The following is a 13,308-nucleotide window of genomic DNA, read 5'->3' on the forward strand; positions in this document are numbered from 1 at the left end:
CATTTAAAATGGATGATCCCTTATTTCTAAAGTGACCCCGAGTTCTAGATTCTCCCACAAGAGGAAGCATCCTCTCCACACCCACCATGTCAAGACCCCTCAGAATCTTAAGTTTCAATCAAGTCATCTCCTACTACTCTTAACGCCAGCAGATACAAGCCTAGCCTGTCCAACTTTTCCTCATAAGACAACTTACACCTCTGAACTGCTCCCAACGCATTTACATTCTTCCATAAATAAGGTGACCAATACTACACAATGTGGTCTCACTAGTGCATTGTACAACTGAAGCATAACCTTTCTATTTTTGTATTCAATTCATCTCACAAATTATAATAACATAAGAACTAGGAGCAGGAGTAGGCCATCTGGCTCCTTGAGCCTGCTCCGCCATTCAATAAGATCTTGGCTGATCTTTTCGTAGACTCAACTCCACTTACCTGCTCGCTCACCACAACCCTTAATTCCTTTACTGTTCAAAAAATTATCTATCCTTGCCTTAAAAACACTCAATGAAGTAGCCTCAACTGCTTCACTGGGCAGGGAATTCCACAGATTCATAACCCTTTGTGTGAAGAAATTCCTCCTCAACTCAGTCCCAAAATTTTGAGGCCATGCCCCCTAGTTCTAGTTTCACCTGCCAGTGGAAACAACTTCCCTGCTTCTTTCTTATCCATTCCCTTCATAATCTTATATGTTTCTATAAGATCTCTTCTCATTCTTCTGAATTCCAATAAGTATAGCCCCAGTCTACTCAGTCTTTCCTCATAAGCCAACTCTCTCAACTCCGGAATCAACCTAATGAATCTCCTCTGCACCCCTTCCAGTGCCAGTATATCCTTTCTCAAGTAAGGAGACCAAAACTGTACACAGTACTCCAGGTGTGGCCTCACCAGTATCTTGTATGGCTGCAACATAACCTCGCTGTTTTTAAACTCCATCCCTCTAGCAATGAAGGACAAAATTCCATTTGTCTTCTTAATTACCTGCTGCAGCTGCAAACCAACTCCTTGTGATTCTTGCACAAGGACACCCATGTCCCACTGCACAGCAGCATGCTGCAATTTTTTACTATTTAAATAATAGTCCATTTTGCTGTTATTCCTACCAAAATTGATGACCTCACATTTACCAACATTGTACTCCATCTACCATAATATTCTCTTAGCTTTCCTAATTATTACTGTACCTGCATACTAGCCTTTGTGATTCATCCACTAGGCCTCAATTCTGGCCTCGGGTCATGTCTGTGTGGAGTTTGCGCATTCTCCCTGTCTGTGTGGGTTTCATCCGGATGCTCCGGTTTCCTCCCACACTCCAAAGATGTACGGGTTAGGTTGATTGGTCATGCTAAATTGACCCTTCGTATCGGGGGACTAACAGGGTGAATACATGGGATAAAGGGGATAGGGCCTGGGTGGGAATGGCTCGAAGGGACAAATGGTTTCCTTCTGTAAGGATTCTATAATATTCCCTTTTTTATTCTTGCTATCAAAGTAGACAATTTTACAATTTCCCGCATTATACTCAATTTCAATTCTTGAATCCAGTTCTTCTGTTTGTGAAATTAAGTGCTTTAAATCTTTTCATATGGAAACTATTTCTTAATGTCTCTTCACAGATGCTGCCAGACCTGCTGAGTTTTCCCAGCATTTTCTGTTTTTATTTGATTTCCAGCATTTGCGATATTTTGCTTTTATCTTAAAACTGCCACGTGCTTGTGAATATCAAACGTCGTTATAGAATTCATTTTTGCATGTTATTTTGCTACAGGTTATTTCCTTTTACATCTGTTAAGTAGATTTTGAACAGTTATGAAAAATCTTTACTGGTTTCTGTCATTGATTGACTTTCTCTTTGAAAAGGAATGAAAGGGAAAGTACTGTTAGGGGCAGGGCTCAATTACCACTGCCTTCCGATTCTGAGGAAGAATATCATGAAGAAGAAGAAGAAGAAGATGACGACCTAGATATGGAACAGTTGTCAGATAAAGCAGTTGAACCACATTACTATGTTCTAGAAAAAGAAGAGGAAGTACAAAATAAAGAGCCCATGTATGCTATTCCTCACAAGGAGAAACAGGTCAGTGTTTATGTTTGATATATTGTATTTAAAATATATTGTGAAAAGTCAGTATTCTTTTCATGGCAAGGATGGTTTTAAATCAATATACAAATTGAATACTGTTATACAGCTTTTAGTTTAGAAGTGGAACAACCTAAAATATCATGATGAAATGTAAGTCTGAAGAGTTTCATAGTAAATCCTGCTGCTGCCCTACCTTATTTCTTTAAGTCCAAGGGACACTGACCAGAGCATATCTGGTGCACAGTGTCATGACCAGGTGAGAAGAGGTGAACTGGTTCTCCTCTATTATTCCTCCTTGGTTGGTCCAACAAATATTTAAGTTTCTTTCACGAGGATATGTCTTTTCCAAATCCAGACGTAATTAACTATTTTAAACTGTGAGCATTAAGGAGCCAATCAAATTATGTTCTCTTGAATCACAGAAAGAGCAAATTTATTAACCGCTAAACCCAAGGAAAAAACGTGTCATTACGTGCACACATATCAGAAATGAGGGAAGTTAGAATCCAATAAAAAGATTAAAAATACATGGTTAAATGTCCTTCAATTGTCCTGGAGGCATAGATTTTTAAATGCTGTGGCCAATTGGATTAGCTGGTTTTGTAAGTGGTCTGATATAGAAGATGTTGCAATTGTTAGGAGACCTAGGTTTGCTGGTAGGATTCTAGTAAAGTTGGCTTCTGAATCAGGTAATATACTTGTTCCCAAAAGTGAGAGGGGGAGAGAGCTGAGCTTTCAGCCTGTTTTTTTTTTTCTGCTGAAAACTTTCTTGCAATCTCTTTCTGCATTGACTACAGCCTGACCTGAAATACTTTATCCATTGCGTATTTCCAGCGGGTTTTGGGTGGGTCGATCTGTGGCAGCTGTTTCAATATCCAGCATTTTGCATTTTAATGTCTCTTCCTTAGACAATGACGAGTTGCAATGGATCTTTGAATGATCGGAAATGCCTCCCTGCTCACACCCCACTGAGTGTTTTGTTTGTTTTTCACCTTCATGGTAGAAGGTCGCCTTGCATTTTTAAGAAGCCTGTTCTGCCTCGTTTCAAATTGCAAAATTTCCAGTTAGTTGAAAATTTTGTTCAAAATGAAAAAGTCATAAAGTCCGTTTAGTCATCCATCACTTGATTTGGCTGGACCACATCTTCCTCCTCCAACATCATTACTTCACTTAAAATGACAGCACCCTTGAAAGTCCAGATGTGTGCAGAATAAAGCAGAAATCCAGAAGTTACTGTCCGTGATTCTATGTTCCTCCAGAGGGTGTGCTGTTGAGATCCCCGAAGCTACAATCTATAGAAAATCCTTGAACTACGGAAATTTCCATTTGCATGTTGTTAGTCCAGTTGTAAAAACCCTTTGAAAAATTACCTTGATGAATTAGATGCAACTTGGGTTTTAATGACATCATTTCTGCTAAATACCCTTGTCCATGAAAAACTACTTTTATATTTGTGGAATGTCAAATTTCTCCATTTATGGTTAATTCCAAAGTTAATTTTTTTTAGTTTGTTCATCTTTATTTTGGCTTCTATCTAAATTAAATCATTATCATTTGGTACACCACTTCTCTCTAAATTCAGTCATTTATCATTTGGTGTGCTTGCTAAAATTTTAAATTAAAGGTATTTTTAATTTGGGCGGCACGGTCGCACGGTGGTTAGCACTGCTGCTTCACAGCTCCAGGGACCTGGGTTCGATTCCTGGCTCGGGTCACTGTCTGTGTGGAGTTTGCACATTCTCTTCGTGTCTGCGTGGGTTTCCTCCGGGTGCTCCGGTTTCCTCCCACAGTCCAAAGATGTGCGGGTTAGGTTGATTGGCCATGCTAAAATTGCCCTTAGTGTCCTGGGATGCATAGGTTAGAGGGATTACTGGGTGGGTATGGGGGTAGGGCCTGGGTGGGATTGTGGTCGGTGCAGACTCGATGGGCCGAATGGCCTCTCTCTGTGCTGTAGGGTTTCTAAGATTCTAAGAATTTCCTAGTTTTCTGATTTTGAGGATATGTCAATATGATCAGCTGCTTGCTGACATCACTCTTGCTGCATGCCTGGAGATGCCTTAACTTTGTGTCAGGTTTAAACTGCTGTCAGGAAAGGGGAGGTCTGCACAACAGAGGTCACTAGATCTTTGTGGGGAGCTTTCTTCAAGTGCTATTGCTTCGCCAGTGACCATTGCCTTCATCTCTTAACACCAACTTTATTCTCTTGTTACCGATTCCATCTCTCTCCAGCCACAACAAACATGGTCAGTAGGTACTGAATAGAGCAATAAACTTCATTTGGACTTTTGACCCCACATCTTACCCATTACAAAGCCTGTGCCGATTTCCGTCTTTGTAACATTGTCCACTTAGGCCCTATTTCTGTCACTTCCTGCTGAAACTCTTAAAGAGATCTTCTTATGGATTGTCTATTGCAATGTTCCCCATGCCATTTTCAGCTCATTTAAAACACTGCTGCCTGTTTCTTATCCCGGTCCAAGTGTCACTCACACCTGACTCGTTTGCTGACTTGAGCTTTTGTTCAAATTCATTCATGGCTTTGCTGTTCCTTACTTCTGTAACTTCCAGCCATATCAGTTCAAGTCTCCTCCCCTCAAGCCTTCATTGTACTAACTTAGGCTTCCCAACAGTAGTTACAGTACAGCATATTAATCAGCAAGTTAGAGGAGCATGTTACAAGGTCACTGCAATAATTGTGGGGGATCACGGCCTCCATGGACCGGGCTGCCAGTGAGGCAGCACAATTAAGCACTCGTGCGAGGGTGCACAAGGTGGCAGAGATGCTGAAGAGCCAGTCACAGCCCGAGGAATGCCACCATTGCGACTGAGTGGGTCACACGGAGCTCAGTGATGGAACTGTCGGAAGACAGGCCACATTGCCTGAAACTACAGAGCATCAGTATCTCAGGAGAGTGCGAAGCTAAAGCGACCAGGGCCCCAAACCCAGGAGGAAGTAGCAAGTGGCTAATGTAGATGAAGACAAGGAGTTCATGAGGGTCTGCGGAGGAAACAGAACAGACTGAGAAGACGCAGTTTAAACTAAGCATTTTGACTGTGTGAGGTAAGCAGACTGGTTTTGAGTGATGCCCAATGTCGAAGGGAAACTAGTAAAGATGGAGGTGGACAATGAGGATGGCAGTATCGTTGATCCCAGAGTCAATATATAAGGGAAAGTTGAATCATCTTCCTCTGAGGCCTGCGGACATCATTCTGAGGACATACATGGAACAGTTGGTTCCTATTGCGGGCTATGTCTTGGCCAAGGTACGGCTGAGGGACCAGTGTTGCACATTTACCTTTGTATTTCGTTATGGGTGATTATCTCGCATTGTCATAGATGTTCACCAATGCTCTTGTGTAACAAGATGCTAAAAAGCATGAGAGGTCTGATTAAATTTACTGGTGAATCTCACCACTACTTGGAATGGTTGAAACAGATAGTATGGATAAATTTAAGCAGAGCCTTAATGCAAACTGAGGAAGAACATATTTCGACCAAATAGTCTACTTCAGATATGGAGGATGGGGGCGAGGTATTGGGAAGGATAATGTCATCGATGTATGTAGTGTATAGCATCGGTTGAAGGTCCTGTGTGGTAACTAAGTCTTGTTTGAACCTGTGCATGAAGATGTTGGCATATTGAGGTGCGAATTTGGTCCCCATGGCTGTTCCGTGTGTCTGGATGAAGAACTGGTCGTTGAAGGTGAAGACATTGTGTCCAGGATGAAGCGGATGAGTTGTAAAATTGTATCTGGAAACTGGCAGTTGTCGGCATTGAGTACTGAGGCAGTTGCAGCAGTGCCATCATCGTGGGGGATGCTGGTGTAGAGTGCTGAGACATCCATTGTGACGAGGAGTGCTCCTAGTTCAACTGCTCCATGTGTGCTGAGTTTCTGTAGGAAGTCCGTAGTATCGCGACAAAAGTTGGGGGTTCTTTGTACAATGGGTTTCAGGATGCCCTCGACATAGCCGGAGAGGTTCTCACACAGGGTCCCATTGCTCGATACGATGGGACGGCCGGGTGTGTTTGCCTTGTGTATCTTCGGGAGGCAGTAGAGATCTCCAATGCAGGGAGTACGTGGGATGAGAGCACGGAGGGTGTTCTGAAGGTCCGGATCAAAAGTCTTGATCAGAGTGTTGAGTTGACGAGTGTGTTCTTTGGTCGGATCTGCGGGTAACTGTCTGTAGTGTTCCTCGTTGTTCAGTTGTCGGTACACTTCTTTGCAGTAATCCGTTATGTTCAGTGTGACGATGGCTCCTCCTTTGTCTGCTGGTTTGATGACAATGTTGCGGTTGGTCTTGAGAGCGCGGATGGCGTTGGGTTGTGCTTGGGTGATGTTCGGGGCTGTCTTGTGAGTGTGGCTGATGAATCTGGCATTGACGCACCTCCTGATGGCTTGGGCATACATGTCAAGTCGAGGGCAGCGGCCTTCCGGAGGAGTCCAATTCGGCTCTTTCCTCTTCGGATGCACTGTGGATCTCTCTGTCGGCTGTTCCGGTTCATTGGCTGTCTCATTGTGTTCGCTGTTTAACCTGTGCTTTAACATCTCTTTAACCTGTGCTTAATGATCCCTCCACTCACATTGTCTGAACCTTTAAGACTTGATTAGCTGTAAAGACTCACATTCCAATCATTATTCATGTAAATTGAGTTTGTGTCTTTGTGCCCCTGTTTGTGATCAGAACTCCCACCCACCTGACGAAGGAACAGCCTGTTCCGAAAGCTAGTGGCTTTTGCTACCAAATAAACCTGTTGCACAGTAAATGAACATGCAGGAAAAGGTCTTTCTGCAACCATAGGGTGGTGCTCTACCTCCATTGTCAAAATATCTGCTGTGACCTGCTTATATGACAATTGTCTAAGTACATTTCCGCAGCACCATTCTTTGTTTGATATCAAAATTCCTAAGATACTACTATCAAAGTCACTTTGTGGGGGTGGGGGTGTGTGTGTGTGTGTGTGTGTGTGGGGTGGGTGGGTGCCACGGTCGCAGGAGAGGATGCCACATTCACAGGCGTTTTCTAAACATTTCGGTTTTTCTCACTCAAGGTGCCGATGAGCAAATGTCAGAAAGGTAACATTTGGCACATTAAAATTGAGGTATGAAGTGAAAAACCTAAAGCAATGTTCAGGCAGTCATTTGATAATTTTAAAATATGAGTAATAAATGACAACCATTTACTGGTGAGAGGGCAAGTGTGTCCTGCTGACTCCCAGTCTCACTCACTCATTCTTACCCACGCCCACTGTGCATGTGGATGTGAGTATCTGTTGGTGTTTCGGGTGATGGTGTGAGAACCCACTCACTCACCCTCTCTCATGCATACACACCAGCAGCCAGTTCCTTCCAACCTCTGCCTAGCAGTCCTTCTGCCCCTTCACCGACCTAGTCTGGCCATCTCTCTTCTCACTCACAGCACTGCCTGATAGTCTTAGAATCTTAGAATCCCTACAGCACAAAAAGAGGCCATTCGGCCCATCGAGTCTGCACTGACCACAATCTCACCTAGGCCCTATCCCCATATCCCTACATATTTACCCACTAATCCCTCTAACCTACACATCCCAGGACACTAAGGGCAATTTTAGCTTGGCCAATCAACCTAACCCGTACATCTTTCGACTGTGGGAGGAAACCGGAGCACCCGGAGGAAACCCATGCGGACACGAGGAGAATGTGCAAACTCCGCACAGACAGTGACCCAAGCCGGGAATCGAACCCAGGTCCCTGGAGCTGTGAAGCAGCAGTGCTAACCACTATGCTACCGTGCCGCCCCAAACCGTCTCTCTTTGTCACCAAGGGAAAGATTCAAAGATGTTAAAGGTTTTTTAAATGTGTCGCCTGAGATAAGAGGTTTGTCATTTTGTACAAGATGATCAAAAAAACAGCAGAGGTGTTTAATAAGTGCCTGGCATTGTTCATCACTAAAGCGAAGGACATTGGTGAGGGGATGAAGCCTAAAGTATTTGAGAATGAGATGAGCAACATTGTGATGGATGAGTGAAACATTTTCAATGTGGTTAGTTAAGCTGGAGAAAGATAAAGTGCCGGAGCTTGATGGGATACATCCTAGCTTCCAGAAAACAAATTGAGGGTGGAAATTGCAGAGGCCCATGAAAATATGTTTCAGGGCTGTCCTGAGTGTGAGTGAGTACCTACGGTTTAGAAAGTCACCCAATGTAGTGCTCACTTTTAAACGGGATACAGAACTCATTTCAGTCGTTAGTAGGAAGAAAAGAGAGTAAAAACTAAGGGTTTTTTGAGTGGCTGAAAGTGGTTAACAATGACAGGATTCAGTTTTGGAGTCATTTATATTCACCATTATCAGTAATTTTGGATATAGGTCGAATGGGATGGTGTCTGAATTTGTGGGTGATACTCAAACGGGAATGCTAATTAACTCCTCAGATTTTAGAAAACTGCCGAGGGATTTTGATACATTGAAGAATGGGCTAAAAGGTGGCATGTAAAATTCAATGTTGGTTGTTGTGAAGTGATAATTTTGATGAAAATAGATAAGACCAATAATTGTACTCTGAATGGAATTAGGCTAGGTACTATGAAAATGCACAGGGACATGGGATGCAAGTTCATCTCAGGTTTCTAAGAATGGGAGATAAAACTAGTTGAATTTTATCCCAAGCATATGGAATATAAAAACCAGTAGGTAATAATAAACCAATATAAATCCTTAATCAGACATCAGGTAGAGATCGTTGATGCAGTTTTGGGCTGCACACCACATGAAGGATATTGAGGCTTTAGAAAGGTACAATGCAGATTAATTTAGAGTGTGCCTGGTATGACCTAATACAAATACAAAGAAAGATTTGATAAAGTGCAGATTGTGGAGCAATATAGAGAAATGTTTAAAATTATGAAAGAATGGGAACAGGAACTGGGAAAGAGACTGTTTCCAGTAATTAAGGGGTCTAAGGATGAAGAGCTAATAGATACAAAATTAAATGTAGGATATTTAAAACAGCTGGTCGGAGAATCGCCTTCATACAGAAAGTTCCATGGCTGTGGAACTCAATTCCATGGTTAGTGAAACTGAAACTATGTCAAAATTCAACATTTAATGGGAAAGGGGGTTGAGGAATTATGGGAACAGTAGGTAAATATACATTAGATTCATGAGATGCAAATAGCATTAATGCCTCCTGCCAGCGGAAAGATTGATCTATCATTGGGAGCATTGCAATATGATTTTATGCTTGCGCGCTTTTTGCACACCTCCGCCACCAAATCTGCCACAGGTGGGCTGGGAAAATTCTGCCCAAAATCCATCTGTTAATGTTAATTTTAACTTTAACACTGGAGTGGATAAGCCATCATTTCTCTGAAGAGTTTAATATGTGAATATCAAGTTCATCAACATCACACTTTTCCATGTAAGTTAATGGAAAGTCTGTTGGCAAAGTGCCATTCTTTGCAACATCTGGAGCAGCTGAGCATCTTGGCAAGCAACTTCTTGATTTTTTGCATTTAATTGCACATGCAGTCGCTGAAAGTTTGTCAATTTTATACCTCAATAATGGTGACCACCGTTAGTCTCACCATTGGTTTTACTGTAGTGTGTTCAGTTCTAGCTTGTTGGTAAGAGGTCAGTAGTAGTAAAATGAAATATTACTATAATTAGCCACTTCTGGTAAGAGGAAAGTATTTAGATGAAAAATGTAATTTCCATATATTCGCTCGAACTGTTCAGTTTTAAAACCAACCTGCATGTTTTGGAGTGCTTCTCTGGAATTTTATTTTACCAAAATGCTGACATTGGGAGGGATGGACTACATTTGAAACAATATTATTAGAGCAAAGTCTGGAGTTCTTGAGGTTTTGATGTGATTCTTATTTTTTTTGAGAAATTAATACCTTGCTGAACCTGGCTGTTTAACTTTTTTTTGTGTGTTATTTACTTAGGATGAAATCCCAGTATCTGTGAGCAGTGAAATTACTGATGTTTCCTCCTATGATATAGCATCTGTCACTCTGATACATGAACCAAAACATGGACAAGTTAGAGGTAAACAACATTCAATACTTTATTACTGACTTTGGAACATATTGGACCATGATTTTAGACTTGAGGGTATAAAGCTACTTTAGGTAATAATACAGATACAATGATCTGGTCTGTTGCTTCCTAACTTGTTTGTGCTAGTCAAACTGGTTTATCAGAAATATTCCTAAATGCTTCATAAACAATAGGTTAGATGAATTAATCCATATTTACTCCTTAACAATAACACTTAAGCTATGCAAGACCCTCTCTGGTGGCAATGGTAGGTGTGATTTGTTCAATCTAAATTGTATATTCTTGGGGAGATTCTTTGTGTGTGTGTATTATATTATATGTATATAATATATATATTATATACACAAAAATATTGAATTAGGTAGCTGAGCAGGTTATCGCATACAAAATTTTTAACATTTCAGGAATTTTTAGTTAGACCAGCAATAAGAAGTTTTGCAAACTTGGTCTTTTTAGCCTGTTAAAATTCACCAAGCACCCAAACAGATTTGGGATACTTTATGCCCTGATGTCAGTTGCTTAGCACTAATCATTTCCCTCATCAGCCACTGTCTCAGGGTGAGATAGTTTACAGTTATGGCTCTTGCTTAAGAAGTGTTTTTGTCACGTCTAGATTTAACTATTTCAGCAGTCTCCTTGCTGGCCTCCCTTCCTCCAATAAGCCCCAATTTACCACATGTAACCTATCCTACACCATGTCCCACTTCTCTCTCATCCCTGTTCTCACAGATCTGCATTGACTTTCTGCCCCACTTGAATTTAAATCTTTTTCTTTAAAATCTCTCTGGCTTTGGCCAATCCCATCTTTGCAAACTCCGCATGCCCTTCATCTTTCCCCTGTAAGCACTCCATTCCTTTAGCGGCTCTCCCATTTCTTTCACTTCTCCCATCAGTAGGTGAACCTTTATCTTCCTACTCATGCAATTCTCTCACCAAGCCGCCCCAGGACTCTACCCCCTTTCCTCCTCTTATAAACCTTCTCAAAACTCCTCACTTCAACCAATCATTTGGTAAGCCCATCGAACCTCTCTCTCCCCGACTTTGTGTTTCTTTGGTAAAAAGCTATATAAATACAAATTGTTGTTGTGACCTGCATCAAAGTTCTTTGGATTTGGATAAAGAAGTGTCATTCATACAGGGAGAATTGCCCAACATCTCGCTGATCTAAATGTTTATTTTAACTAGTGATTTTTTTCCAATATACTTTCACACTCTTTCTTGCAATGATTCACAGACACTTACGTTTACTGCCAGTCACAACATTCTTAGTTTCATTTTACAGTGCATTGTGGTAATGCCTTGTAGTGATTCACTTAATTTATATGTGGAATTTGTTTTATTGCTGATAACCATCTCACTTTAAACATTAATTTTCCCTAATGCTCTCATCTGGCCCTTATGCCAAATCTACCCCCTTAATCTCTCATCTTAATTTGTTAAAATGAAGTTTCTTCCTGGAACTCCTGTCATCTTTTTGGGTCTTACGAAGTTTTGAATTGCAAGTATTATATATGTATTTCATTTACAGATCTTCAGGTTTGCATCTTATTGATTATTTATGAAAATAAAGATAGTTTTACAAACAGAAATAGATCTGTGTTAGTTAGGGAATATTCAGCTACTGTACAATTAGATTTTATGTATTAATATGCAAAGCATCCATGTGTCAGATAATTGTACTTATGAACAAACTAGAAGCACTGAATTCAAAAGCATAATTTTAATCATGACCCCCATTCTAAAGTTTCAAAACGAATTTTCTCTCAAAGTTAATGTACTTGGACTTTAAGTGGTGGTGATGTTGTAAAAAGAAAGCTGTCTTGTGAAAAGTACATCATTAAATCTAATGCAGTCTTTGAACTCAACTTTTTACATTTAGTTTTTAATTTGTTCAATTTTTGAGGGTAAAAATATTAGATTTTATTATTTTTGGTCTATACAGGTGGCATTCAAGATTGCTTAAAATAACTCTAAGAAAACATTTTTCACTTTTACTAATTCTGAGCAGTTTTCCCTGTGCTAGGTTTGGTCTATTTTAGGATAAATGCAACATTTTTCTACAGCAGATTAATTTAAAAAAGTTGATAGCTTTATATTCTGACTGGCAAATTGACGCAAAAGTAATTTTAATCTAATTGATCACAGATATGTTTCTCTTTGTATGCTTCATTAGCTAATTATTTTGTTTCAAATGTTATTAACATCACTATTGTTGTGTGGTCATTGCATATTGTTAGAATACAGCCACATAGAGAATAATTACTGACTTTACAATCAATAACCATTTTGTTTGCAAATTTTCCAATGTATAGGTCTTTTTAACTGAGATCTGAGAAACTGATTGGCGTTGTTTCGATTTTTTTCTCATTTTATGCTTCTCTGGACCCATATTTATTTGCTAAGTCAGATTTTAAAAAAAATATATGTACTTTAAAACACTTGGCATTGGGTCTGCACTCGCTGTCCACAAGCCTGGTGGTTGCTTGTCACGATACATGGCCACACTGTGTTAACATTTATAATTGCAAATTGCTATGTCCACATTTCCCACTAAACTAGTGTTATTACAATCTTTGGCTAGTGGTTGGGGCTGTGGAATGAGTTTATGAACTCTTTCACCCAACTTCATCACCAACTTGTACAAAAAATTTACATTTATCAACTGACCATAGGCAGTTTGTTCAATGATTTTGAAAATCTTCCTTTTTCCTCTTCCAGAACAATCTCCAGTTCAAATGCCAAAGGTAAGAAAGACAAAAACATTAACCATTTTATCAGAGGAGGACAATGGTAAGAAATATAAGTTTAAAAAATCATCCTTTCTTCATTAGACAACAATTTGCTGCAGGAATCAGAACCTTCTTTGAACTGCTTTCAGTACAATTTATCCCTCAAGTAAGGAGACCCAAACTGTATACAGTAAGCCAGGTGTAGTCTCACCAATGCACTGTACAGTAATCCATCCCCCCTCCAATAAAGGCCCTCATTCCCTTTGCCTTCCTAATTACATGTTGTACCTGCAGAATCACATTAGTGTTCTGGCACTAAAGGAGGCCATTTGACCCATTGTATCTGCACCAGTTCTCCAAATGAGCATTATGACTTAGTGCCATTCTCCTTGTTCCCTTGCAGATTGTTTCTATTCAAATAATCACCTAATGTTCTCTTGAACGCCTCAT

At 40.4% G+C, this 13,308-nt stretch overlaps 1 protein-coding gene across 1 annotated transcript in view; it reads left to right on the top strand.

The window, feature by feature from the left end:
• Window positions 1–13,308, top strand: part of cep89 (centrosomal protein 89) — a 119,544-nt gene that overhangs the window by 15,398 nt on the left and 90,838 nt on the right. The window contains exons 4-6 of the mRNA XM_078210777.1: window positions 1,866–2,082; window positions 10,015–10,117; window positions 12,848–12,873. Coding sequence (XP_078066903.1) covers window positions 1,866–2,082; window positions 10,015–10,117; window positions 12,848–12,873 — 346 coding nt within the window. The remainder of the gene's footprint in view (window positions 1–1,865; window positions 2,083–10,014; window positions 10,118–12,847; window positions 12,874–13,308) is intronic.

The sequence above is a fragment of the Mustelus asterias genome, chromosome 4 (genome assembly GCF_964213995.1).
Source record: "Mustelus asterias chromosome 4, sMusAst1.hap1.1, whole genome shotgun sequence".
Classification (NCBI taxonomy): domain Eukaryota; kingdom Metazoa; phylum Chordata; class Chondrichthyes; order Carcharhiniformes; family Triakidae; genus Mustelus; species Mustelus asterias.